Source organism: Juglans microcarpa x Juglans regia, chromosome 7S (assembly GCF_004785595.1).
Source record: "Juglans microcarpa x Juglans regia isolate MS1-56 chromosome 7S, Jm3101_v1.0, whole genome shotgun sequence".
In the NCBI taxonomy this organism is placed as follows: domain Eukaryota; kingdom Viridiplantae; phylum Streptophyta; class Magnoliopsida; order Fagales; family Juglandaceae; genus Juglans; species Juglans microcarpa x Juglans regia.
In genome coordinates this window covers 288568-316535 of record NC_054607.1, presented here as the reverse complement: position 1 = coordinate 316535, position 27968 = coordinate 288568, and the positions used below count along the sequence as shown (strand labels likewise).

Here is a 27968-nt window from a genome sequence, read left to right as displayed (position 1 = left end):
TATCATTATTAATTTATTGTTAATATTATTCCCAAAAGAAAGGCCTCAACAAAAGAAGGAAATACTAGTCCACTGGTAGATTCAACACGCCAACGATATAGAGGTAAGAGGCTTTGCGAGCTTTGAAACACAGGCACTGTTTGTTTTTCTCACTTCTCGAACTCTGAGCTTGGGCTAAGCTCTCTCATTGCCGCCACAAAAATTTTAACTGAAGCTTTTTGTGCTCAAAAGCCTAGGGTTTTGTTTTGGTTTTGAGCCAAACCAACTCGATGGAAGCCGCTGTTGTCGACGCCGGCTCCAAGTTCCTCAAAGCTGGACCCGCAATTCCCGATCAGGCTCCATCCATGGTACTATAAAGCTTGCCCCACCCTATGTTTTTGTTATAGACCAGTGTTTTTCCTCAATTCTTATATTTCTAGACTTGATTTCTAGGCTTATAGAAGAGTCGTGAGATGTAGTGTTTGCAGATTCTGCTTCACAGTTCACTCATACGGCACGCTGCATAAGTTTTTTTTCCTCCCCATTTGTTTGCGGTAGCTAGTGTAGAAGAGAAAACAGAAGAAAGAAGTTGAAGCTGATATTTCTTTTTGTCTTGGGCTTAGTTGAGTAATTTTTTTTCCATTAATGTATAACATTGAAAAAAAAAATACAAATTTTGTAACAGGATTTTTTCCCCTGATTTTAAAATTTTGGGTGGTTTGAAAACCTAATGAGAAAAATTCGTGGTGAAAGGCTTGGTTTGAACCCCGTGTTTGTTTTATTTTCTGTTTGGCTACTGGGACAAGTGAGGACTAGCACGGAAAGTAAATATTTTGATTTGATTTGGTGGCTGCTGTGGTTTTTATTATGTAATGGAGAAATTGCATGGGCGACCTCAGGTGGGCCCAATAGTTGTCATAGGTTCAGCTTGAGGGACCGGGGGGGAGGTATGCTTACCCATTTTTTGGTTGCTTGGAGAACCGATGAAGCTAGAAGAAACTGTTTATTTTCGGTTTGGCTAGAATACTCAATTAAGCCAAGCTGTTCTATGTGGATAGATGGTATACGCTTTTGCTTACCTTCAGGCTGGTCTCGTATCGAAGGCTGGGAAAGGGGAGAATTTAAATCTCTGGTTTTATTACACTTTGAACCTTAGTAGCTATCCCCCCGCCCTTTTCCTCTTAATCCTTACTCTTAGACGGCATTCTACCCAGAACAACATTCACTTTTGATTGTTCGTGTAAATTTGTGTCATCTTTGGAGAATTACATAATATGGTCTGAGTTGCACCCCCCCCCCCCCCCCCCCCCCCCCCCCCCCCAAAACCAAAAAAAAAAAAAAATCCATTTGTGTGCCCATATATAATGTATATTAAGGCCCCCGAGACTTATTCTTTTACTTTCCTCTCTGCAATTTAGATGATTCCCACTCAAATGAAACGCATGCTTGAAGATGGGTCAATGGCCGATAATTCATTGTGTGAAGATATTACTGTCGATCCAGTTGTGCGAGGTTTTATTAGAGACTGGGATGCTATGGAAGATTTGCTGCACCATGTTCTGTATACCGGCCTTGGATGGGAGATAGGGAATGAAGGACAAATATTATTTACAGATCCGCTTTCTACCCCAAGGTTAGATAATCCTTATTTCTTGGAAAGGTTTTTTTTTTTCCCCAAATTTAAGGTTCATTAATGTAGAGAAAAGCATGATGCAGAGTTGTGGTATTCTTTGAAAATCATGATGGTCTATATTTTTCAGAGTAAATTATTATCTTTCTTATATTATCATTCTTATTATTCATGTCACCATTACTATTATTGATATTATCTCATTTATGGAGGATTGTGAGTACATTTTAGTGTGCATGTGCACTGGCTTAATGGAAGTTTTGTGTCTTTCTGCGGTGATGTGGGTTTTTCTGGTTGGACTTGGCAAGGGTGTTTTATTTTATTTTTTATGTTTTTCGGGTTTATTTGGTGTTGGGGAACTATTAAGCAGTTTTCAACCATAAAGATCCAACTTGCTACTTAATAAAAAATAAAATAAAAAGATCCAAACTTGCAAAGCTGTTTCATTTCTTCACACTATGATGGAAGTTTGCCAGCATCAAATAATCCAACATTCTGTTTTTTTAATAGCTATATTTATTTTCTGAAAATTAATTCACGATTGTTTTTAACAGTCTTTCAGAGAACAGTTGGTGCAGCTGATGTTTGAAACATTTAACATCTCAGGCTTTTATGCATCAGAGCAAGCAGTATTATCACTCTATGCAGTAGGACGTATCTCGGGTTGCACTGTCGATATTGGTCATGGAAAGATAGGTATATATATCTTAAGAAGGGAACTTCTCAGCTCTTTAAGCCTAAGAAGCATTTTGTTTTATAAATACCTATGACGCAGTTTACTAGGATTCTTTAGGCATGATGGTGAGATCTGTGTGAATCCATATCATTCTAAAATTTCAATTGACTGTCTAGAAAAGCACATCTATATTCTCTTTGCTGTGGACCAATGTTTTATAAAGATGTAAGCAATTAATTACTATCATATCCTTTCCAGCATATGATCAATATGCTTGCATGATCTTCTAGTAAGGTGGCTATTTAAATGAGGTACTAATGATCAATAATGTTACTTTTATGAAGCTGTAACCATATTGTTTCTTTACTTTTTTTTAATCGGTAAACAAAAGTTTATTGATAATAAGGCATTATTTATTAAAAATATTGAGTTGTAAGAAAAGGATATTGTTACTTTTGTGAAGCTGTAATGATGAACATAGAGCATCTAGAGCATTGGACCCTCACTCAATGAAAAAATCCTAGATTATGGCCTTAAATCTGATCTACTTGTGTTGTGTCTATGCATTACATTTGGCATTGTGCCATGCCTATTCTGATACCGTCTACAGCCTTTTCTCTTATTGCTTCAAGTATGCTCGAGTAATGTAAGGAAGAGCTTCTAAGCAATTGTGTATATATCCTGACTTTAAAAAATGTGAAAAAAGTAACTTCTCAAAACTAGGTGTGGACTAAACTTATGGGGAAAGGGTAATATATGTAGCTCCTAATTTGTAACTCGGTGTTCTCAGTTATATTCTTCGTGTACTTGGGTTGTGCCTTGTTATTTGCTTCAATTAAATTTTATCTTACTTATTAAAAAATAAAAAGGAAACATATACATTTACACAAAAATATAAAAATATAGACATACGCATAAATTGAGGCAAATTGTTGTGTGGTAAATAATTGTAGTACAAACCTGAATATCAGACTTAATTTCAGAGAATTATTGTTTCCATTGCCTTCGATTCTTTAAAAGTAAGGTGGCCATAATTTCCAAGATTGCAATCTGTTCTTGATAAGAATCATAATTCCTATTGCATTATGAACAAAGTAAATCACTCCTTGAATACGTTCAATCTTTTAGCTGATGTAGAGGGTTTACTTATGGCCTTTAAGAGCATTTGTATGCACAGTCTAGCTACTGGATATGCAACTCAATGGTCTTCGGGCAAAGAAGGCCATGATTTGAACTAACCAATCTTTGTGTTTCACATGATCTTTCTTGCTTTATAACCAGATATTGCACCCGTAATTGAAGGTGCTGTTCAGCACATTGCCTCTAGAAGATTTGAAATTGGAGGTATTGATTTGACGAAGTTACTTGCTCAAGAGCTTGGAAAATCTAATCCGCTAGTAAATATCAGCATGTCTGATGTTGAGAAAGTGAAAGAGCTATACTCATGTTGTGCTGAAGATGAACTTGCTTATGAGAAGACCAAAAATTCATGCCAGATAGAGAAGCATACCCTTCCGGATGGACAGGTTTATGTTCAGATTTTTCCAGTTTTGAGCTAGCTTTTCATATGTGAGCCTTCTAGAACCAATTCAATACAACTTCAGACCTGGCTAGAGACCTGAGTGGCTTACAATGCCACTCAGATCTCTCTCATTCTACCTGTTACTTTTGTTTTTATTATTATTTACCTTGGCACTTACTGGTTAACGAAAAAAGATAACAAATTAAATCTTCACCAATTGGTTTCACTTCTATAAGGGAGTGAACTGAAGGGGCAGAAGATGGAGGTACCATAACATATGAAGTTATGAAGATTTGTTACTTGGTTTAAATAGTTCTCTACCAGACATTGATGAACAATGAACTCCCCAAACAGGTAGCTTTTTGGTTTAGGTTGATGGCCAATACGAAAAAAGTAAGAAATGTGACTTTGAGTAGTAAAAAACTTGGAATGATTGGGATGAATATATGTTGATTTGAGTACATGATATTGTTCCTCAATCTAGCCAGACTATTTGTATGGAACTTTCAGTCTTTTTTCTTGGTGGATTTATTTTGATGGGAATAATTATTTTTCAGGAATCCAAATTAATCAGAAAACTCTGTAAAGCATGATCTTATCTGTTCTTTTCAACACTGTCCTTGAATAAAGATATGCCGACAAATCCTGAAACACTTGACCAACTTTATTCTCTTATATTTTTTGTAAGTACTGAACTCATTAAAAAGTGCAAAAGGCGCAAATCCAAGTACGCAAGATGTAAGCAGTCTTTTCATACATATTGAAATGTTAAAGTTGTGAAAGCATTGGCAAGCTTATTCAAAAGATATGTAGGTCACATGCATTATTTATATTCCAAATGTAACCTACCGATTGGCTGTACATGCTATCTGACAATATAAGAAACTCTGCATCATGACAGTTATGTGTAGCTTAGGAGCTTCAGCATGATAGATTTGTAGACATAACATCTGGTTATTATCTCAGGTGATAACAATTGGGAGAGAAAAATATACTGTTGGTGAGGCTTTATTTCAACCATCTCTACTGAGTTTAGACGCACATGGAATTGTTGAGCAGCTAGTTCGTAGTATCTCAACAGTGTCATCTGATAACCACCGGCAGCTGCTTGAAAACACAGTACTTTGTGGTGGCACTGCTTCTATGCCTGGTGCGTTGTAATTTATTGATTCTGGTGATGCCGTAGATATCATTACCCCCTCCCCTTCTCTCTCCTCCAATTCTGCTTCGTAAATAGTCATTGCTTATGGATCTCCATGAGCATCAAATGGAGCTCGACTTGTTCCCATGGATTCAAAGGTGTACAGGCTCTTCTGATTTTTCTTTTAGAACTTCAGTTTGGAGCATAAAATAAAATTGTCTTATTTATAGCTACAGAGACAGTGGGCACATCATACATTTTCAAGTAGTAATTACTGATCAAGGGTGAAATGTCATTGATATCATGGGTTATTTACACAAAAAAGAAATCGTGTCTTACAGGCATTGGGTTTAAAGAGGGATGAGAGTCTCGGTATAATATATTGGGTGAAGTTATGTGGCTTAAGGCAGATAACCAAAAAGCCTATATTTCCTTTTATTTTGATTTTCTTGTCACTCGCTCTTTTGTAATTTATAAGTGCAGGATGTTGCCCTTTTTTGTCTGTGGCAACCTAAACCAGCCCCTAATGGCATATTGAATTATTTATTTTGTTTGGCTTGGGGGTGGCTGGTGGATAAATGACTACACCTCTACGGTTAACTGTTTTTACAATAATTCTGATATGGTGATCAATCTAGGCTCTTAATTACGTAATTGATTGGATTTTTTATAGGTAATTGATTGACAGGATACATAAATTGTTCACAATTTTGGCATGAAAAGTGGCTGTCTGGCTTCTGTCAGTGAGTGAGGCTTTTAGGCAAATTGAGTGCTGTATTGCCCATAGAGGTCCTTAATAATCATTAAGCTCGTGAGAAAACAAAAACTATTCAACTTTAGGTTATTATTTTAGATTTATGATGTGGATGCTCCATTTAACATACCATGTAAGATAGAAAATAGATTTGATAAGCTTGGATGGTGACCTTTATCTGTGTTGCCAATGCGGTCCTGGTGAGAAGGCATTAATATTGCCAAGTACCTTGTCAGTTGAGCTTACCTTTAATGAGGAAAATTGTTGCTCTATAGCTGCTAACCAGTGGTTGTATTAAAATCCAACTCCAGGTTTTGAAGAAAGGTTTCAGAAAGAAGCTAGCCTGTGCTCATCTGCCATTCGTCCTGCTCTAGTTAAGGTAACCTATTTTATTTCAAAATGGGATGAATTAGAGATTTTAACTCTTTCCTACCAGACTAATGTTTGTATTTTATTGCATTTTACATTATTGCAACTATTGGCTTGATTTTCTGACATCTAGAATTCAATAATTACATGTAAATTTTTCTTAAATCACAACTGGATGGATATCTTCTTATTTGACACATGGATTAATATTTTCAAAATGAAAATGGTGAGGAATCACTATCGTTTCCTACTCCCAGGACTGTTTTTCTAGCAATTTTGTTGTAATTTTCTTGGACATGTATGGTGCTTGTTTTATGTAAAGAAATGGAAATTCTTAATTCTATCTTTTTGTTCATTACAGCCTCCAGAATATATGCCTGAGAATTTGACAATGTATTCGGCATGGGTGGGCGGTGCAATACTTGCCAAAGTTGTCTTTCCCCAAAATCAACATGTAACCAAGGCGGACTATGATGAAACTGGACCTTCCATTGTTCACAGGAAATGTTTCTGACGATGTTCCTCCGAAAAATTTCTCAAAGTGTTTAGTAGGTTCATCATGCCTCCTTTTGTATTATAATAGCCAATGTCTATGGTAGAAGAAAGCCAAAACTGAATTCTAGATGCAGAAAAAGTCTCCATAACTTACATGATCTAACACATTGTAGTTCATCTGGTTCACCCAATTTAAAGGGTTGACTTCTTTTATCAATTCTAGTAACCTAATGATGTCTTTTGGGATTTGTGATTGACTGAGCGGGCATTCAGCCATGGTCACAGCCTTTACTCTTAGCTAATTAGTGTTATGCATGTGATAGAGAGCACGATGGAGTTCGTTAATGTTTCCAAATGGCTTAGTCATGTTATCATGGCTAGGCCAGCAGATTGGTTGCTAAGAGGAAAAAAACAATAAATTGCTCAGGTTCTATGGATGTAGTCGCAACTATAATTTGTAGGGATGTTATGATCCCCCTGCTCTCTCACTCTCTCTCTCTCCACTGGTAAAAGTTGGTTCAATGAGTTGTTGCCCTTCCTTTCCTTGTTAACTCTCTAAAAGCATGCATTAAGAAAATGTATTGAATTATGGGTTGGTGTTTATTTTGATTCTGAACAAAGGGAATTCTTTTGTTGATCCCACACTGGGCCTCTTCTCTGTGCCCTTCACTTGCTTCGCCTGTAGGCTGTGGCACCGCTCAAATTCTAATATGTCAAGTTTGTAATGTGGCACAGAGGGTCAGTGATTTATCAAAACCAAAAAAAAAAAAAAATAAAAAACCAAAAAACTCGAATTCACACTCGACTATCTGCATAAACAATTTGCACCGCTCATCGAAACTCAAAAGGGCACAGAAGAATAATCAGAGTCATATATAGCCATCTAGCTTTTCTTCTCTTTACCCCCCACCCCCCACAGGTACGTATTCTATGATTTGTTTTTTCAGTCAATGGCCTTATGACTTTGAGAGAGATATGTCGTGGTTTTTCTTTTTCTTTTTTTTCTTTTTTTTCACTGACTGACTTTAATGAAATGGAACCAAAATATGACAATAAATATACACATAGATAATCCTGTAGGATAGCTCAGTTGGTCCAGTCTTGAGTTTGCTTTATAATGGTCACCAATTCGAGTTCCCTTAGGATTACTGGAGGTTTACCCAGTCGTCAACTTCAAGACACCGTAGGATTAGTTGAAGTGCGCACAAGTTAGCCTGAACACCTACAGTTAATATATATATACACACATACAGATAGATTTGGGATCTTAAGATTTCACACTCGAGATAATTGAACAGAGACAGAAATATTTGGGCCCATTTTGCTGTCCTCTTTTTTGTTTTTTTATTCAAACGGAACTACTCCAGGGCCCAGGCTCCAGCACATATAGGGTATATAAATAAATATATACAGATGGATGATAAAGATCTAAGGTCTTAAGGCTTCCCCCACTTGGAGTAGAGTGAAATAAAATGGGCCCATTTCTCAGCTTTGTCTGCGTTCTACCTTGTTACGGACTGGCGCATACTCCTGCATTATACAATAAAAAAAAATAACAATTCTACCCCACTTTCGCCTGCAACTTTGTTTTGTCATCCTCTACAATAATTCAGCCACCAACCCTACTAATTAATGTTCTCTTTGGAAACTGTTTTTATTTCAAAAATAAAAAGAAATTACGTTTCTTCAAGTACCTCCATTTTCTTTACGAGTTCTTCTGCTGTGTTTGTAATAATCAAGAGATGGCTTGCTGACGACTCTATGAAACCCTCTTCCACTCCTTTATCAAATAAGGCAAGCAAGCCGTTATAATACCCATCCACGTTCAATAACCCCACCTGTTACACAATAAACGATGTCAAACAAAATCCTGCATTGATAATGAGAAATAATATATTGACCCATTTAAGAATCATCTCACTGGCTTGTCATGGATTCCAAGTTGAGACCATGATATCATCTCTAGCAATTCTTCCATGGTCCCATAGCCACCTAAACGGATTCAAAGTTGGATCCATAAACATGCATAAGAACTTATAATATATTCTGTACGTGTAAGAACAAGTGAAAGCGGATCTATATGTGTGTGTGCGCGTGTGAAGCTTAATTAATTACCGGGAAGTGCGATGAAAGCATCGGCATGTTTTGCCATTTCCGCCTTCCTTTGGTGCATACCTGAAACTATTTTTACTTCCCCGATGGCCTCTCCTGATATCTGCAAGAGGGGTTTGCTCAGTTTGATTCTTTCACAAGGAAGTACTTCAATTGAAGAAAGCATTCAACAGTACTGGAATAAAGATTGAGTACCTCATGACGCAAAAGAGCTTTAGGAATCACTCTATACAAACATAAAACAAAACAAAGATACACGTTGATTCTCTTGCAGAAATCTAAGGAAAAGAAAATTTGATGCATGGGTTAATAAGACAAAAATATATATAATGTATACCCAAGAACATGGCAACCTCCATTAAATACTGTCCGAGAGATCAAGCCCATTAAACCTACGCTTCCTCCGCCATAAACCAAATCAATCTTCCTATCTACCTGTTGAATAAAGAAGCTCGATCTGAGAGACATGCAACTTCTCCAAAAAAAATAAAGGGGTTAGAAGAAGAATTTGTATCTCTTTGAGTATGCACCTGATTACCATTAGTTTAGCGAGCTCGAGAGCTGCATCACTAAATGCAGCTTTATGCCCTGGTTGACTGCCACAGAAAACACATATTCTTTCGAATTTTCCTTTCTTTTCGTTTGGTGCGGATGTCCCTTCTCCTCCTTCCATTCTCCCAAAGATACTTATGCAAGGGATAAGAAAGTGTGTAGCCAATGGAGAGAGAGAGTGTGTGTGTGAAGAAAGAAGAAGCAAGATACTATTGCTCTCGAAACTCCCTACCTTTTGTCTGCTTAAATACGTAGTTGGTGTTGCGGAGTGTCAAGACTCGAGACAACGTGAGCCCGTAGGAGGGGTTTGAACAGTGAGATAAGATGAGATGATTTTAAATAAAAGTTGAATAAAATATTGTTAGAATGTTTTTTTAATATTATTATTATTTTGAGATTTAAAAAAATTGAATTATTTAATGTAATTATGTAAAAATTGTAAGATGAAATGAGATGTTTTTATCATCCAAACCTTAATTCCAGAGATTGCACCTATCTCTCTCAATCCTTAATGGGCCTTACTTAATTGGACGGCATTGGACATTAAGATTCGGTTTAGATAGTGAGATGATATGATTTTAGATAAAAGTTAAATAAAATATTTTTAGAATATTAATTTTAATATTATTATTGTTTTGAAATTTGAAAAATTTGTAATGATAAAATGAGATGAAAAACTTTCACCATCCAAACCAGGTTAATGCAGTTGTCTTGAGCTCACTAAAAAGTTCATCCCATTTTGGGACCAAATAACTTGTTGTGTTACTTTCGTTACTCGTTTATGGTAAAAACAAAAAGATGCATTTTTGAAGTATTATATTTCGTATATTAAATCATTAAAACCGATATATTACATCTTTAAACCATAAAAGTCGACATTTTGCAACATTCATTAAGATCCTATTGTCAGTATCTTGCTGCATGACCTATTTTTCATTTATTTTAATACATAAAATTGAACAAATTTTTAGTTTTAATGATATTGTTAATTGTGATAATTTAGTCTATAAATACAAAATGCTTCACAATACATAATTTACTTTTTCCCTAAAAGAATTATTAAGGTACAAGTTAGGAGGTTTACTTTCTCAATAATCTGTCTGTTTATGGCCTATGGATTACACAACGAGTTGTTACTATTTTCCATCTCAGGTTCATGGATGGATGGATCCTCTAGTGAAGTGAACGAGAGAAAACAGAGGGTACTACTTTTCTATTATAAACTATTTAGTAGGAGGGCGTAAGAATTTTAAAGGCTTGAAGAAAGATTTTATTTTCTCCTTTGGCAGAGGTGAAGATTGAAAAGTAGGAAAAAGAATTTTGGTGCAAGATAATTACTTATCATCATGTAGCTCTTAAAGAAATTGGTGATTTATTCATTAGGAGGATGGATCAGGCAAGTTCTCAAAAAATATGACTCCTTTCCCCAAACAAATACGAAATTTGACCATCATCAATGATATTTACAGCATAGACATGATAGTATGAATATCGCTAATCCTCTGAATTAATTTGACTTTCCCCTTGTTTGTCAAGACAACATGTAACACTCCGTATTTTAGTGTATTTTTACTGAAGGAATTATTTTTATGTAATTAAAATAAATTCTCTTATTTTAAAATTGGTTGGATTTTAGTGAGTTTATTTCTATGATTTTTATTTGGTGAAAATTATTTTTATGTGCTTTCCAAATATTTATTTATTATTATGCATTTAAATTGCTTTTAATATTTAAATTAATTACCGTGGGATTTAATTATTTCAATTTGACTTTACCATTACGTTTAAATTATTTTATTTAACTTGTGGTTTTAAAATCGTTTCCGTTGGATCATTTTTGTGACCCAAGTTATGAGGATTGGACCTCATTTCTTTTTCCCTCTTTTTCTTTCCTCTCCTTTTCTTTTCCTCTTTTTTTTCTTTTTTCTTTTCTCCTTATTCTTTCCTCTCCCGCGCGATCCCTCTCTCTCCTCCCCTCTCCTCCGCCCGTTTCCCTTGTCCACTCCCAGCGCCGCCGTCCGCCGGCGGTGGTCGTCACCGCCCAGCCCATTAGACTCCCCAGCCGCCGGCCGTCCTACCCCACCAGTATCATCGCCGTTCGTGCCGCCGTTAGCCTCCACGAAGCCCACGAAACCCACGACGCCGCGGCACATTTTCCTCCATTGCGCCGCCGTCGCGCCACCTCCGGCCACCATCTTCCTACCACTTCATCCCCGGCCTCTTGGCAACCCATTGGACCCAACCCCAGCTCCGATCCGTCACCGGTGAAGCCCCACCAAGTCCATCTCCGATTTGCACTTTTCGGGCCTAAAACCGCCCCTTGCGCCGCCACCCACGACAAACCACCACCACCACTAGCTTCACCGACCTCCCTAGGCCCTACCCTATCAATCTTGGGTCTTCGTTTGTCCTCGTTGGAAAGTTGGTAATTGTGACCCACGGCCACAGTGTATTTTACACTGTGGTGTTGCTCAAACGTCGCTTTTTTCAACTTCGCGATCCTCGGAAAATTATTATATTGCACTGTAAGTATTTCTCCAAAGAATTTTCGTAATTCAAATGTATTTTTGCACTAACCCATTTCACTGTATTTTTTTGGCATGCCGGACTGAGTCCGAGGAGTTCGGGGGTCGGATGGATTTGTGATTGGAGTTGTTTGGTTGGATTTGATTGGATTGGTATTTGTTGGTTTGGATGTTGTGTTGGTACATGTGCATTTCATCATTTCATGCATGATCATATTTGTAAAAGAAAACTGGGTTTTCGTGTGTTGCATTCATGTTCATGTGCTTTGAAAAGCTATGATTTTATGTGTTAATATTTTTGGTGCGTGTGTATCACGACCCCAAGCCGAGATGGGGCATTAACTCGGTGGAGCTCCTCTGGTTACTCGGGAGCGGAATATACTGAGTAACGTCCCCTGGATTGTCGCCGGGCGACAATGGGTTCGGACGAGATGGTCTCGTGCCGACTCCGTGGTCCTTCTGCTGGCGGGGACTAGAGGATGTCTGGCCACGTACGCGCTGGGCGCGGAACTGGGCATCGCTCGTTGCGTAGTGTGAGTGCTTGGCCACGTACGCGCTGGGCGCGGAACTGAGCACCGCTGCGAAGCCAGGACGTGCGGATGGTCCATAGGGGAGACCATGGTGCATATGGAAATAATGCATGGTGCATTTGGTATTAATGCACTATTTTCTGGGAAAATAGTGCGAGTTGATTTTTTTTGGGTAAATCATTTTCTGGGAAAATGTTTTACGGATAATTCGGACCAAAATGAGATTTTGGTGTGTGTGTGTTGGAAAATTTATCATTTTTGGAAAAATGATGTTTTGTGGTAAAATGCATGTTTTCATGTGCATGCATGTTAGTTGCATTTAATGCATTTTGTATTACGTCGTTGTTTGGGTTATACTTACCTGCGAGACCATTTTGTGATGTCGCAGATTTTGATGCTGATGAGGAGGAGGAGGGCGAGCCTGAGGAGACGGCTCCGCCTGAGGAGTGATCTGGGATCACTCGTTTGTAGCTTTTAAACTATTGTAAATTATTTTATGGATGACTGTATAACTTCTATTTAAATCTTTACTGATGTTTGATTGTAATTAAATTCTGGTACTTAGTTGACTATCCGCTGCGTTATTTTATTTGAACACTGTTGCATTTACACACACTGGCACTTCGTTGGGATGTGTGACCGTGTTGTCACCATCCTGGCGTCTCGATCCCTGTGTATTTTTATAAGGGAGATTGGGGGCGCCACAGGTGGTATCAGAGCAGTTCGGCTCTGGGTAAAACCACATGTCCTTTAGGATAGTACCAGAAAATTATTTTTATTATTTTTATTTAAAAAAAAAAAAAAGTTATGTAAGTTAAGTTATTTATTTTATATTATGAGTTTGTTGCTATGTCATTTTATGTTAATTGTTGTTATTTAAATTATTTTATTTATCGCTTTAATTATTGTTTATTTTTGGTTGAGTATAAATTATATGGATTTAAGCGGGGTTGGAGAATGTTCTATGACAGGATTATGGTGAGACCAAGAAGGCAAGCTGAGGTGCCTGAAGATGAGTTACCTAGAGGTGATGGAAATTATGCTATGGCAAGAGCATTAAATAGAATGACAGAATTTCTTCAACAGAATTTCCGACCGCCGCAGGGAGATTCAAGTAGGGGAGCCCAAGTGGGGTGTCCCTATGAGCGCTTCCTAACGCATAGGACCCCTGCCTTCATTGGGGAGGAGGACCCAATGCGTGCTAGGAGGTGGATTCAGGATTTGGAAAGAACATTTGAAGTTTGTGGATGCACGGAGGCTCAGATGGTATTATATGGAAGTTATATGCTGCAAGGTGAAGCGGCAAATTGGTGGGAGACCAAGCGGACATTATTAGAAATGGAGTTGGGTTCCTTGGCTGCTGTGTCTTGGCAGCGTTTCAAGAAAGAGTTCGATGACCGGTTCTTTCCTGCTTCAGTGAGAAGGCAAAAGGCTCGGGAGTTCAATAATTTGGTCCAAGGTGGCATGACTGTGGAGCAATATGCAAGAAAGTTTATGGAGCTTGGACGGTTCGCTCCTCACCTCATTTCTACGGAGGAGTTGCGGGTCGAGCGCTTCCTGGAGGGTTTGCGCCATGAGGTACGTAAACAAGTGGCCTGCCTTCGGATTAAGGACTTTCAAGAGTTAGTGGATTTAGCCAGCATTGCAGAGCGGGAAAACAGTTTTGGAGCAGGTTCCCCTCCGGGTCAGAAAAGGCGGAGTTACCTTGGCGAAGGGAGTAGTTCTGGGTCGCCTCATAAGTTCGTGCAAAGGACTAGTGCCCGTCCGCAGACGACCACCGGTGCTCGTGCTGGAGGTCGAGCTCCAGTTTGTAACAGGTGCAATAGAGCCCATGAGGGTGAGTGTGGCCAGAGAGGAATTCAGTGTTTTAGATGTGGCCAGCCGGGTCACTTTGCTCGGGAGTGTCCTGGTCAAGTTCAAGGAGGACAAGAAGCGCGAGGAGCGCGAGGAGGTCGAAGAGGAGGAAGGGGCAACCAGAGACAGTTGGTACAAGCTCGGGTTTATGCAGTGACCCCTGGTGATGTGGATTACGGAGCTCCAGAGACCCACGATGCTGGGGTTATTACTGGTATGCATTTAATTATTTTAATTTGATTTAATATTTGTTATGGTTGGATTATTTGGGATTGTCTGGTGGATGTGTTTGCTTCAGGTAGAGTTCGCCTATATGATTTCTATGCATGTACTTTGTTTGATTCTGGGGCGTCTCGATCTTTTGTGTCTGCCACTTTTGCACGGATGTGTAATCTGGTCACGGAGCCTTTATCGCAAACTCTAGTAGTGGCACTTCCAAATGGTGAGATGGTGTGGTGCTCTAAAGTTGCTTTGGGCTGTCCTTTGGATTTTGGAGGAAGGACACTGGATGCAGATTTGATTGTATTCAAGTTGCTGGGATTTGATATAATTCTGGGAATGGACTGGCTATATCGATATTCAGCAAATATTGATTGTAGAAGTCGGGTAATTGGTTTTCAACTCTCGGATGATGATTATGTGGAATTCACGGGAAGTAAGTTGAAGGCAAAACCAACAATTATATCAGCAATTCAAGCTAGGAGAGATATAGCTCGTGGAGCAGATGCTTTTTTGGTCCAAGTTGAGTCTACGTCATCTGAGAAGAAGTCGTTAGTAGACATTCCAGTTGCGGGCGAGTTTCCTGATGTGTTTGTAGATGATTTGCCCGGATTGCCTCCCGTTCGCGATATGGAGTTTGTTATTGATTTGGAACCTGGTGCGGCTCCTGTGCATAAAGCACCTTATCGCATGGCACCGGCTGAATTAAAAGAGTTGAAGACTCAATTGCAAGAACTGGTCGACAAGGGATTTATTCGGCCTAGTACTTCACCGTGGGGAGCGCCCGTATTGTTTGTTAAGAAGAAAGATGGTACTCTCCGAATGTGTATAGATTATCGGGAGCTTAACAAAGTGACTATTAAGAACAAGTATCCTCTACCAAGAATTGATGATTTGTTTGACCAACTTCAGGGAGCGGCTATCTTTTCGAAGATTGATTTGAGGTCAGGGTACTATCAGTTGAGAATAAGAGATAAGGACGTGCCCAAGACTGCTTTCAGGACGAGGTATGGGCATTATGAATTTAAGGTGATGTCTTTTGGGTTAGCTAATGCCCCTGCTGCTTTTATGGATTTAATGAATAGGGTGTTTTGGCCTTTCTTGGATTCTTTTGTGGTGGTGTTTCTCGACGACATTTTGATTTATTCTCGAGATTTGGAAGAGCATGCTTGTCACCTTCGCCTGGCACTTGGGAAATTAAGAGAACATCAATTGTACGCTAAGCTGAGCAAGTGTGAATTCTGGTTAGAAGAAGTTAAGTTTCTTGGACATGTGATTTCTCAAGAAGGGGTGGCTGTAGATCCCAGTAAGGTAGAAGCTGTTTTGTCGTGGCCTCGCCCTTCAACAGTTCGTGAGATACGAAGTTTCTTGGGACTTGCCGGTTACTATCGAAGATTTGTGGAAGGTTTTTCTCGGCTATCAGGACCTCTCACTGCCTTGACTAGGAAGAATACTGAGTTTGTATGGTCTGACAAATGTGAGAGAAGTTTTCAAGAGTTGAAGAGAAGATTGACAACGGCACCTATTTTGGCACTTCCGGAGCCACACAAGCCATTTGTGATTTTCAGTGATGCATCCAAATTCGGGTTGGGATGCGTTCTTATGCAAGAGGGACGGGTTGTTGCTTATGCATCTCGTCAGCTGAAGATTCATGAAAGGAATTATCCCACGCATGATTTGGAGTTGGCGGCAATAGTCTTTGCGCTTAAGATCTGGCGGCATTATCTGTATGGCGAAGCCTGTGAAGTTTATACTGATCACAAGAGCTTGAAGCATCTATTTACTCAGAAGAATCTAAACATGAGGCAGAGACGGTGGTTAGAGCTAATTAGCGACTATCAGTGTGAAATCAAGTATCATCCAGGAAAAGCAAATTTAGTCGCTGATGCCTTGAGTAGGAAGTCACAACAAGTGGATGAAGCGGAATCTTCAGATGTGGACTCTCTCCTTTGTGGAATGAGGAGACTTCTTATCGAGAGTTCACAGCAAGAAGAATTATTATCTTCAGTCTTGGATGTCCGAGTAGTGGATTTTGATGAATTGAAGACTCTTCAAAGAAAGGACCCTAATCTGTTGGCTATCAGGAAAAGAGTCAGAAAGTCTAGAGGACCCTTGCATTACAGCTTGGATAAGGATGGCATTCTTAGGTTTCGGGATCGTAGAGTGATTCCCCGAGACTCTGAATTTAAAGAGCGAATTTTAGCAGAAGCTCATGCAGCTCCTTATTCGGTTCATCCAGGAAGCACAAAGATGTATAGGGATTTAAAGAAGAATTTCTGGTGGGAAGGAATGAAGTCGGACATCGCCCTGTTTATTGAGAAATGTGACACATGCCGACAGGTGAAGGCTGAACATCAGAGACCTGCTGGTAGACTCCAACCTCTCCCTATTCCGGAATGGAAGTGGGATGATATTTCTATGGATTTTGTGGTAGGGTTGCCAAGGACTCCTAGTGGGAAGAATTCCATTTGGGTGATTGTGGATCGGTTGACCAAGAGTGCCCATTTCTTGCCTGTTAATAATACTGACTCGTTGGGTAAGTTGACTCGGTTATATGTCAAGGAGATAGTGCGTTTGCATGGAATACCCAAGAGTATTGTGTCAGATCGGGACCCGCGATTCACGTCCCATTTCTGGAAGAGTTTGCAGGCGGCATTAGGCACTAAATTGAAGTTTAGTTCGGCGTATCACCCCCAAACAGACGGCCAATCAGAGCGTACTATTCAGACTCTGGAGGATATGTTGCGGTCTTGTGTCATGGAATTCCAGGGAAGTTGGGAGAATCACTTACCACTTATTGAGTTCTCTTATAATAACAGTTTTCATTCCTCCATCCAGATGGCCCCGTATGAAGCCTTATATGGACGGAAATGCAGATCGCCTTTATGTTGGGATGAAGTTGGCGAGAACAAATTGCTTGGGCCTGAGTTAATTCAAGAAATGAAGGATCAAGTTCAGTTTATCAGGAAGAAGATGACTGAAGCGCAAAGTCGCCAGAAAAGTTATGCAGATACAAGAAGAAGAGACTTATCCTTTGAAGAAGGAGATTGGGTTTATCTTAAAGTCTCTCCTATGAAAGGGGTTAGGCGCTTTGGTAAGAAAGGAAAGCTTAGTCCAAGATATATTGGCCCTTTTCAGATCGTAGAGAAGGTTGGGCTTGTTGCTTATAGAGTTGCCTTGCCAGATTATTTTGGAGATGTTCATGATGTGTTTCATGTGTCCTCATTGAAGAAGAGTTTTGGACAGCAAGAGCCATGTTTTGTGGATCCCGAACGCATTCAACTGCGGCCCAATCTTACTTATGAAGTTGCCCCGACCCAGATCGTAGATTGGAAAGAGCAAGAGTTAAGGTCCAAGGTAATACCTATGGTGAAAGTGGCGTGGGGTGATCCGTTGGCTCAAGATTTCTCTTGGGAGAGAGAGGCCGACATGAGGGAGCAATATCCATACTTGTTTGATTGATTTTGACGGTATGTTCTAAGTATTCTCTTGGTTGAATCTTGATCTTGTCTTGGTGCAATATTTGACCTTGCCAATTTCGTGGACGAAATTTTTTTTTAAGGGGGGAGGATGTAACACCCCGTATTTTAGTGTATTTTTACTGAAGGAATTATTTTTATGTAATTAAAATAAATTCTCTTATTTTAAAATTGGTTGGATTTTAGTGAGTTTATTTCTATGATTTTTATTTGGTGAAAATTATTTTTATGTGCTTTCCAAATATTTATTTATTATTATGCATTTAAATTGCTTTTAATATTTAAATTAATTACCGTGGGATTTAATTATTTCAATTTGACTTTACCATTACGTTTAAATTATTTTATTTAACTTGTGGTTTTAAAATCGTTTCCGTTGGATCATTTTTGTGACCCAAGTTATGAGGATTGGACCTCATTTCTTTTTCCCTCTTTTTCTTTCCTCTCCTTTTCTTTTCCTCTTTTTTTTCTTTTTTCTTTTCTCCTTATTCTTTCCTCTCCCGCGCGATCCCTCTCTCTCCTCCCCTCTCCTCCGCCCGTTTCCCTTGTCCACTCCCAGCGCCGCCGTCCGCCGGCGGTGGTCGTCACCGCCCAGCCCATTAGACTCCCCAGCCGCCGGCCGTCCTACCCCACCAGTATCACCGCCGTTCGTGCCGCCGTTAGCCTCCACGAAGCCCACGAAACCCACGACGCCGCGGCACATTTTCCTCCATTGCGCCGCCGTCGCGCCACCTCCGGCCACCATCTTCCTACCACTTCATCCCCGGCCTCTTGGCAACCCATTGGACCCAACCCCAGCTCCGATCCGTCACCGGTGAAGCCCCACCAAGTCCATCTCCGATTTGCACTTTTCGGGCCTAAAACCGCCCCTTGCGCCGCCACCCATGGCAAACCACCACCACCACTAGTTTCACCGACCTCCCTAGGCCCTACCCTATCAATCTTGGGTCTTCGTTTGTCCTCGTTGGAAAGTTGGTAATTGTGACCCACGGCCACAGTGTATTTTACACTGTGGTGTTGCTCAAACGTCGCTTTTTTCAACTTCGCGATCCTCGGAAAATTATTATATTGCACTGTAAGTATTTCTCCAAAGAATTTTAGTAATTCAAATGTATTTTTGCACTAACCCATTTCACTGTATTTTTTTGGCATGCCGGACTGAGTCCGAGGAGTTCGGGGGTCGGATGGATTTGTGATTGGAGTTGTTTGGTTGGATTTGATTGGATTGGTATTTGTTGGTTTGGATGTTGTGTTGGTACATGTGCATTTCATCATTTCATGCATGATCATGTTTGTAAAAGAAAACTGGGTTTTCGTGTGTTGCATTCATGTTCATGTGCTTTGAAAAGCTATGATTTTATGTGTTAATATTTTTGGTGCGTGTGTATCACGACCCCAAGCCGAGATGGGGCATTAACTCGGTGGAGCTCCTCTGGTTACTCGGGAGCGGAATATACTGAGTAACGTCCCCTGGATTGTCGCCGGGCGACAATGGGTTCGGACGAGATGGTCTCGTGCCGACTCCGTGGTCCTTCTGCTGGCGGGGACTAGAGGATGTCTGGCCACGTACGCGCTGGGCGCGGAACTGGGCATCGCTCGTTGCGTAGTGTGAGTGCTTGGCCACGTACGCGCTGGGCGCGGAACTGAGCACCGCTGCGAAGCCAGGACGTGCGGATGGTCCATAGGGGAGACCATGGTGCATATGGAAATAATGCATGGTGCATTTGGTATTAATGCACTATTTTCTGGGAAAATAGTGCGAGTTGATTTTTTTTGGGTAAATCATTTTCTGGGAAAATGTTTTACGGATAATTCGGACCAAAATGAGATTTTGGTGTGTGTGTGTTGGAAAATTTATCATTTTTGAAAAAATGATGTTTTGTGGAAAAATGCATGTTTTCATGTGCATGCATGTTAGTTGCATTTAATGCATTTTGTATTACGTCGTTGTTTGGGTTATACTTACCTGCGAGACCATTTTGTGGTGTCGCAGATTTTGATGCTGATGAGGAGGAGGAGGGCGAGCCTGAGGAGACGGCTCCGCCTGAGGAGTGATCTGGGATCACTCGTTTGTAGCTTTTAAACTATTGTAAATTATTTTATGGATGACTGTATAACTTCTATTTAAATCTTTACTGATGTTTGATTGTAATTAAATTCTGGTACTTAGTTGACTATCCGCTGCGTTATTTTATTTGAACACTGTTGCATTTACACACACTGGCACTTCGTTGGGATGTGTGACCGTGTTGTCACCATCCTGGCGTCTCGATCCCTGTGTATTTTTATAAGGGGGATTGGGGGCGCCACACAACATCCTTCACGTACTAGATTTTAATATTCTACAACGATGAGGATTTCTATTACTGTAGTCGGATTTTACGGCATCCTCCGATGGCACTAGTTAGTAGTGGCTTTGCTGTTTTTGTAAACCACATGCTTAGTTGCATGGCCGAGGCCTACAGCCATTAGAATAAGATGATTTGCATCATCACGATTTGCTAGGATTGTAAGTGAAAGTAGGGTATTTAGGAGTTTTACCTGTTCTTTGCACGGAGCTTTTTTTTTTTTTTTTTTAATCACAACAGTTATAGGATTGCTGACATTATTCATTTCAACCATTGAAACATGATGCTTTTGGCATATCCGGAGCCTCCTTGCATATGGATAGACAACAAAAACAGATGTTGGAAGCGTGAAATATATATACTAGTGTCAAGCTAACAATATATGTTTAAAATGCCAAGCTAAATTGTAATTGCACAACTCTATATATGGAGATTGTTGCTTGGAGTTGAGATAAGGTAAAAATCAAATCTTTTAGATATAAGTATGGAAATAATTTGTAATAATCAAATAAAAGATTCTTGATTTGATTTCATCTCTAACAATCGGTATTGCTTATACAGTCAGTGAAAGTGCTTGCTTAGGCAGATTTATGAGGTGCTATGGAATTTTGGGTGGCTCGATCGCATTTCAGATCGCAACATACAGCCTTTGCAGACTACAGGTTACTGCTTTAGTATGTATGTCATGAGACAACATGGGTTCTGTCACATGTGTGTGTGTTTTTTTTTGGTGTAATGTGGATATGAAAGTGAAATCTATATGAGCTCTTCCCGATGAGAAAAGCTCCTCTGTTCAAAACGCACAATGCACTGCTAATTATCAAACTGCGCAATGCGCAGTTAATTATGCTATTCAGTATGTTCAGAGACACCCAATTTTCTGGTTTGCCAAACAGCCGGTTGTGAATGCTTGCGGAGTTATAAAAAAAAATGGCTCTTTGTTTCAAATCCCAGTAGAGGAAGGAAGTAATTTGTTAGCTGTATACGTTTGAGATGCGCCGTTATGGTACACAATATATGTTTTGAGCAAGAGAATGTTATCTTTTAATGCAAACATTGAAAACGAAACTGTGTTATGTTAGATCACAGAAGGACATATGAATGAATCCCTTAGGTTAAATCAGATCACTAAACCTGGTCAAATAAAATAAAAAAACCCCTCAGGATGCCTAGTATCAACCTGGGAGGGCATGAAACCATGGGTTCCTCAACCTCTGCAGTAAGCTTGCAAATGGGAGCCCCATGCATTTCCTGAACTGTGAAATCCATTTCCATGCACCCATTTCAGATTACTAAACTCTTCCTCATTGGGATCAGAAATTACAGAAACCTAAATACTCTGACACACAGAGAGAGAGGGAGAGAGAGTACCGTTAGCCGTCGGGGAAGTGCGCCGCTGTGAAAGTGTGTCGAGGGAGCCGTTCTGCCGCTAGGGCTTGTGCTACGGCTCTGAGTGACGGTGCCTTAGCCTTATATACACCCTAAGCGCGAGCTGGTGTGAGCCTGAGGATACGATTCCCTTTTTTATTTCTTTCTTTTTCTAAAATAAGTTTTTTTCTTTCTTTATTTTTATTTTGAGAAATATTTTAGTGATAAAAGAATTTCAGTAAAATAAATTTATAAACTGACGTAATTTAATAAAAAAATTTCAGTAAAATAAATTCAGAATTTGACGTAATTTAATATAATACGTCAAATTATAAAATTAATTTTATTATAAAATAGATCTAACGGATCACATAAAATCATACTAATTTATAAATTTATTTATATGAAATTATTTTATACCTGTAGTAATGAATCGCCTCAATATATCTATTGAATTTTTTCTTTTCTTCGAAGAAAAAACTAAAAGCGTTCTGAAAGAATTTATTTGATACCAAAATATTTATAAATATTTTTCAAATAAGAAACGAACGGGGAAGAGCTTAAAATTAGTTTCTTTTAGTACCAAACTATATCTACCTAGTTTTTGCTTCTGATCCATGCATGAGTCCATGACCTTGTTTAAAAAAAAAAAAAAAAAAAAAAAAAAAAAAAAAAAAAAAAAAAAAAAAAAAACCTATACCTACCAAATTTTCTCGTACTGTTTACTTGCTTCAATTTTGTTTCCTTGTTTTGTTTATGTAGAAAATTTGGCCAGCAATATCACACCAATGGAATTAGTTTGCTAATGATGCAGACTATAAGCTCTGATCCAGATTGGCTGTCTATTTGCAAGAAAAAAATTGAGAATAAACTTAAGATTTCAGTCTGATGTATGCCAGAATCAACACCTCCAGAACCATGACACCTGGGGCTCTTACAGAAAATGAACCAAGGAGAAACTTTCTTAATTTCCTCCCAACCCCTTATCTCAACCGCCCTATGGGATGAAGGGCTGTTATAGGCAACCAGACCTCCATTCAATCATAGATTGATAGGATGCACCTCCTATCTGTGCTTTGCATCTTTTGTTGTCATCTAACACTCATCAAATTGCAATAAAAGCAGAGAGAGAGAGATAAGCTCATAACATTGTCAACACAGCACCATCAGGCTAGCCAACTCTTGTCATAAACAAGCATCACACTTCTGAAATCTCCATACCTAAATTGTTGAAATTTTACACATACATAACCATTTCCTACTTGATAAGTTAGGAACTTTGAGCATTTTACACTAGGAGGGAAAGGAAGAAAAATGTATGAACTTCAGACCATAATAGCAGCGAGTCATATTTGTCTCCCAATTCTCACCTAGAATTAAGACAAGTAACCTAGTTTTTTTTAAGCCAAGAATGAATTGCCTGAGAAACACGAGGGTTTCTCCCAAAGCTGGATGCGGTGAACACCTTCAGGTTCACCTGCACAATAGTCTCTCATAAGATACAAAGTTACTTTGTTCTCGATCACAACTAATATCAAGAGTCATTAGAACTGAACTGGTAAACTATTTCAGGAGGCATCCCACCTTCAGCGAATGTCATTTAATGGGGAGTGCCCCATGTACAACCCCGTTCACCTGCATGCTCTCTCTCTGCTGACCCAAGCAGTCTACCTCCTTACCATCACTAAACAGTGAATGGTAAGTTGATGACAGGCCATTGCCACTGCTGTTACCGTTGGAAAAACAGTGCGTTCCATGTGTGTTGTGAATTATGGCCAGTGATCCCTTGTGCTGATTATGCGAGGAACTTGAATTCCCATTGCCATTGTTGAAAAAGCATTTAGAGCCAGATGAGATGGTTGGCCCCATAGAAGGTTTAGCACCCATATTCATGCCTTCTTCTGAAGGGGGATCAGAAAGATTATCAAGCTTTTTTGTATTAAGAAAGCGCCCCCCACAGCCTCTCGCCCTCCTCATAGCATGTAGGTGTCGAGACTCGTGGAGATATGGCTGTCACATGAAACCATCATACAATATCAGGAATCCTTCCAGCCATTCTAAATCTTCACAAGTTAGAAGGTTGGGGTTGGAGATGGAGAAGCAAAACAGAAGCTGAACTCACAAGATAACCAAATTATTACAAGTCCAAGCTCCTTACAATATTTTTATCAAACAACTTCCAAAACAACCATGCCCCCCCCCCCCCCCCCCCCCCCCCCCCCCCCCCCCCCAAAAAAAAAAGAAAAAAAAAAACCCTTTTTATGTTTTCTATTGAGGCTAGACATAAATTCAGCCTCAGACATACCCAATCCGTCCCACCTACTCATGCCCTCACCATCTGCCATGATCGAGGCCTGCATTTTACTCCCCATAAACAACAGTATGGCTTAAATATAGACCACTTCTTGATTTGTATCAAGTAAATGAATATGTTTGAAAAAGAAGACTCATTCCAATTATATAAAGCAACAGAAAAGAAACGACTAGATTTTTGCAAAGACAATAAACTTTCATATTGGCACTCCCGTCATACGAAATCCCGACACTAGAAAGGGCAGCAACATGCTAAATCTCCTTAACTAATTCCATTCTACACATAGAACATAAGTATGTAACAAGGACCTGGTCCAATGACAGAAATTGTTGAGGTCCACTGGTCAACATTATCAATTTCATTCCGCCTTCATGATTATGGGTTTTTCATGCCTTCAGGACAACCCTGTCCAATCTGGTTTGATTTGTGTAATCGTGAGAATAGAATCCTTTCAATAAATAATGCAACTTCAAGCATCTAATAATATGTAGACAGACAATATAATGAGATAGGCTTTTAATTTGAAAGTGTGATTGATGAGTTGCAATCCCCCAATGAAGCAAGCATTAACGGAGTCAGTTATTCGAAGAGGTAACACAATTTCTAATGGATCCCAACTGAAAGAGAGCTAACCAAGCTATGAAACCCAGCAGGAAATTTTCCAGCATGCAAACACACATTAAGTAACAATGTCCATCCACAAGGGCCATAATGAGAAACAAAACCTAGAAGGAAACTTGCCAATAATGAATAAATTTAGCTGAACATAAAAGAACTTTGACCAAAAGGAGATATACTAAATGAAAGTTGCATCAACCATTCAATGCATGTTTTTATTCTGACAATATATTATATATCCCAGTTTATATAGCATGGTCCAGGGAAGAAAAAGATTACAACAAATTAATTATACCTTCCGAACTTTTATCACTTTCTTCTCAAGCTCAGCCTTAGCACGTGATTGTCTTCGTCTCAGAATACCATGATATTGTTTTGCATTTACATAGACAGGTTCCTCTTCCATTTCAAGAGGTAAAGGCATTCTAGCATGATGCATTCCATATAATTGAGGTATCTGGCATCGCAGGAGGTAGCATCAGAAGATTGTTACATCCCAAAGCAGACGACTAAAAATAACTACTCCCAACACCAAGCAGAGTGGCTAAATAACGAAATTCAGTTTTCTTATATGTGTAACATACAAGTACCATATTCTATCAAGTGGATCTTAAATTTTTATAGCGGTCAGTTCTCAATTAAATTTACATCAAATTGCATACCATAGCTTGGGGCCCATAAGAAGCAAACATTCCACCATACTGTTGATCTGAATAAGGATATGATGTCAATACCTGCATAAATTACATTGAAAAGTAATAATTTTTTCCAGTAGCCCAAATAAAAGCAATCCAAAGCACCAGATTATTAATTGAACATCCAAACATGCAGGTGTATGAATTTGAGAGAGAGGGATGAACAGGACTTACAATCGAGTGACCAACAAGCTCCATCTGGGAGTTCGGATCAAGGTGTTCAACCATTTTAGGGGTTAAGGATGGAACATGGTTATTATCTCGGTGCTCTTTCCCAATATTCCCATCTGATATGAAAAATAAATTTGAATATTTACCAGATACTCTGCACTTGTGACATACATGATCATATAGCAGAGAACATGACCTGTTAAAATTTTAATTCTAAGATATAAGAAACATTCCATCCACACCTTGGCACAACATTGCATTTGTGAAGTTCGTGTATCTCAGATCACATGACTATGTAGATCTATATTTTCCCCCTATTCTGAGATACCTGGTGGTGTAAGTCGACATATCTTCCTAGTAGTATTTCATAAGACGTTCACATAGAAAATACTATGACATATAGTTTGGGAAGGACCTAGTAAGGGACCATAAAATAGGAAAAGGACAGAAAAGAGCTGCTTGAATTTCGCATTAGGACCAAAAGCACAGTTAAAACCTTTTTTTTTATTGATTCTGAAGCCTTTGTTCCATTTATGGACAACTCGTGTAACAAAGGAAAAGATGGCAGTCACAGGAAAAGGGGAAGTTGGAAATGGAATAAAAAACACAGTTTAAACATTGGAAGCCCATAAATACTTAACAGCCTGAAGCCTTTGTTCCATATATGGAAAACGCGTGTAACAAAGGAAAAGATGGCAGTCATGGGAAAAAGGGGAAGCTGGAAATGGAATCATGATTGATCAGCAATTGATGGTCTCGGTCGAAGATGGTCCACATCTTGACCTATTTCACTTACGCCAAAAACTGAAGCACAATGCAATTTCTTGGTCTGCTTGTCTGCCATAGTCAGCTTCACATTGCACCAACTGAAAGAAAAGATGGTTGTTGGGGGGGGGGTACTACACACTCTTAAATAACAGGGGACAAGATTCCAACTTATCAAATTAAAAAAAAAATCATACAGGTGTATAAACATAATTTACAAATTAGAAGTAACTCCTAGTGCCATCAAGTAAACATTTTCCAGCTTTTCAAGGCAAATAAACATTAGCGGAGAATTTTAATGGACTTTTGTGAAGCCATCAAAGCCAAATTTCTCTCCTTTCTGCGGTAAGGTTTTGTTTTTACTAAATTACAAAAATTTTCGGGAATTTAATAAACAAAAGTAGTTGAGGAATCAAAATTGCAATCATCAACCATTTGGATATAGTGAAAGTGGTTTCTCCAATTGAAACAACGTGTGGTTCGATACATTCAATAGCTAGTAAATAGATAATACACACATACAAATAAACATATATGAAGCAATCTTCACAACACTTCATTGAGAAAAGGGCAGCTCAAAAGTTAACTACCAGATTTTGATGCTACAGTACCCCGTGTTTCTTTGTTGAATTTGGCTCCATCATCTAGCGGGCCATTCACTTTCAATTGCATGACTCCATTCCCAACAGAAACATTTAAGTGTTCCATTGAAGTTGATTTTGAAGCATTGTCACCTAAGGACACATTGTTCCCCACGCCACGCCACCAAGGTTGAGAATATGTGGCTGACTGCAACACAGTCTGCCCACCATGTTCTAATCGTCCATCTTCATTTCCAGGCTTTGCTGGCATCATTCACAACTTCCTCCTTCAACCCATAAAAGTAAGCAACTAAAATAAAATAAATTTTGATTCTTACCAAAAATATATTGGGCAAATTCGGGACTCCATAGGACCATACGTAAGCAAAAGAGAACACGCACACCCAACGAAATGAATAATAATATTATAATCGAAGCGAACATACAGCTGAGTAACTGGGCTCGGAAAGATGATCAACGACCATTGTTCGTCAGCTCAAATATTTGAAGGAAGAAGCAGAACAAAACTTATTTAAGTTGTAAAAATTCCAAGACCCTACTCCACCAAACTTAGCCTAATACAACTATTTAGCCCAATTTGGCTGAATGTTTCGTCTGGGTATCTCCATTTCCACTCTAAATTCTGATACGCCCAATCTCTCACAATTTATAACAAGTACATATTCGGAAGGGGAAAAAACTTTTTGAAAAAGACGTGAAATATCGACCATCCGTAGCATTTTGAAGCCCAAAAAAACCAAAGCTTTTCTCGTTTTTCCACGTGTTTTCTCAACAACCAAACACTGGATAACAAAAGGAAAAGTAGAGAATTTAGGTACTAGTAAAATCCATAGTTACATATTGTGATCAAATTTTTGAATCAAAGTCCAGGAAGAGAGATATGAGAGGAAACTGTTGGAGTAGAACTTACGATGCAGCTAATCGGAACTCAAGATGCTTTGGTGTTTCACAAGTCGAAGCTCATCGGTACTGGAGTCTCTCTCTCTCTCTCTCTCTCTCTCTCTCTCTCTCTCGGTGTAACCTTAAAGAGAGACAGTGGAAGTCCACGGAGACAGAGAATAATTATATTTAGAAAAAGGAGATCTTATTTAAGGTTTTCGAGATCGAATTTTGTCTGAATATTTATTTTCTCGCAACTCGCAAGCGTCGCTCTCTTTGTCCAAACTAACCCGTACTTTTAGATAAAAATAAATCTAAAAGTCATTTCTATTACAGTACTGACACGTGTCATTTATTCATGTCTTTTTTTT

General features: G+C 39.1%; 3 protein-coding genes and 1 long non-coding RNA gene across 9 annotated transcripts; 1 reads left to right on the top strand and 3 right to left on the bottom strand.

Moving 5' to 3' along the window:
- Positions 1 to 107: 107 nt before the first annotated feature.
- Positions 108 to 6783, top strand: LOC121240368 (actin-related protein 7). The gene is made up of 7 exons (XM_041137785.1): positions 108 to 347; positions 1398 to 1612; positions 2172 to 2305; positions 3567 to 3811; positions 4774 to 4957; positions 6014 to 6081; positions 6433 to 6783. The coding sequence occupies exons 1-7, from the start codon at positions 270 to 272 to the stop codon at positions 6583 to 6585; spliced, it is 1077 nt and encodes a 358-aa protein (XP_040993719.1). The 5' UTR covers positions 108 to 269; the 3' UTR covers positions 6586 to 6783.
- A 1073-nt stretch (positions 6784 to 7856) lies between these two features.
- Positions 7857 to 9464, bottom strand: LOC121241727 (cytokinin riboside 5'-monophosphate phosphoribohydrolase LOG1-like). Of its 4 annotated transcripts, none has more exons than XM_041139618.1 (7): positions 9217 to 9464; positions 9016 to 9113; positions 8874 to 8904; positions 8682 to 8781; positions 8488 to 8558; positions 8261 to 8404; positions 7857 to 8096 (listed from the first exon to the last, which is right to left on the bottom strand). In XM_041139618.1, the coding sequence occupies exons 1-7, from the start codon at positions 9349 to 9351 to the stop codon at positions 8052 to 8054; spliced, it is 624 nt and encodes a 207-aa protein (XP_040995552.1). In that variant the 5' UTR covers positions 9352 to 9464; the 3' UTR covers positions 7857 to 8051. The 4 variants fall into 4 exon arrangements, with proteins under 4 accessions (XP_040995552.1, XP_040995551.1, XP_040995554.1 ...); XM_041139617.1 differs by having other exon boundaries at positions 8874 to 8956; positions 9032 to 9113; XM_041139620.1 differs by having other exon boundaries at positions 9016 to 9150; positions 9217 to 9361.
- Positions 9465 to 20661: 11197 nt separating this feature from the next.
- LOC121241728 lies at positions 20662 to 21708 on the bottom strand. The gene is made up of 2 exons (XR_005935760.1): positions 21557 to 21708; positions 20662 to 21441 (listed from the first exon to the last, which is right to left on the bottom strand). It is a non-coding gene; the product is annotated as an uncharacterized LOC121241728 (long non-coding RNA).
- A 994-nt stretch (positions 21709 to 22702) lies between these two features.
- On the bottom strand, positions 22703 to 27818 carry LOC121241499 (nuclear transcription factor Y subunit A-1-like). Of its 3 annotated transcripts, none has more exons than XM_041139282.1 (7): positions 27629 to 27818; positions 26728 to 26984; positions 25355 to 25467; positions 25148 to 25219; positions 24781 to 24942; positions 23138 to 23563; positions 22703 to 23030 (listed from the first exon to the last, which is right to left on the bottom strand). In XM_041139282.1, exons 2-6 carry the CDS (start codon positions 26969 to 26971, stop codon positions 23150 to 23152), a joined length of 1005 nt encoding a protein of 334 aa, XP_040995216.1. In that variant the 5' UTR covers positions 26972 to 26984; positions 27629 to 27818; the 3' UTR covers positions 22703 to 23030; positions 23138 to 23149. The 3 variants fall into 3 exon arrangements, with proteins under 3 accessions (XP_040995216.1, XP_040995214.1, XP_040995215.1); XM_041139280.1 differs by having other exon boundaries at positions 26707 to 27007; positions 27629 to 27817; XM_041139281.1 differs by having other exon boundaries at positions 26707 to 26984; positions 27629 to 27817.
- Positions 27819 to 27968: the final 150 nt, after the last annotated feature.

Bases quoted from the DNA above. Each gene is read 5' to 3' on its own strand.
- LOC121240368 (XM_041137785.1), top strand. From the start codon at position 270: ATGGAAGCCGCTGTTGTCGACGCCGGCTCCAAGTTCCTCAAAGCTGGA. The intron at 1,613-2,171 runs GTTAGATAATCC...ACAGTCTTTCAG, and splicing joins GATCCGCTTTCTACCCCAAG to AGAACAGTTGGTGCAGCTGA. The intron at 2,306-3,566 runs GTATATATATCT...CTTTATAACCAG, and splicing joins TATTGGTCATGGAAAGATAG to ATATTGCACCCGTAATTGAA.
- LOC121241499 (XM_041139280.1), bottom strand. From the start codon at position 26,971: ATGATGCCAGCAAAGCCTGGAAATGAAGATGGACGATTAGAACATGGT. The intron at 25,220-25,354 runs GTAAGTCCTGTT...TAATTTATGCAG, and splicing joins AGCTTGTTGGTCACTCGATT to GTATTGACATCATATCCTTA. The intron at 24,943-25,147 runs GTATGCAATTTG...CTGCGATGCCAG, and splicing joins CTTATGGGCCCCAAGCTATG to ATACCTCAATTATATGGAAT.
- LOC121241727 (XM_041139617.1), bottom strand. From the start codon at position 9,351: ATGGAAGGAGGAGAAGGGACATCCGCACCAAACGAAAAGAAAGGAAAA. The intron at 8,957-9,031 runs GTTGCCATGTTC...TCTTTTCCTTAG, and splicing joins TCGGACAGTATTTAATGGAG to ATTTCTGCAAGAGAATCAAC. The intron at 8,097-8,260 runs GTACTTGAAGAA...TGTATAATGCAG, and splicing joins AACTCGTAAAGAAAATGGAG to GAGTATGCGCCAGTCCGTAA.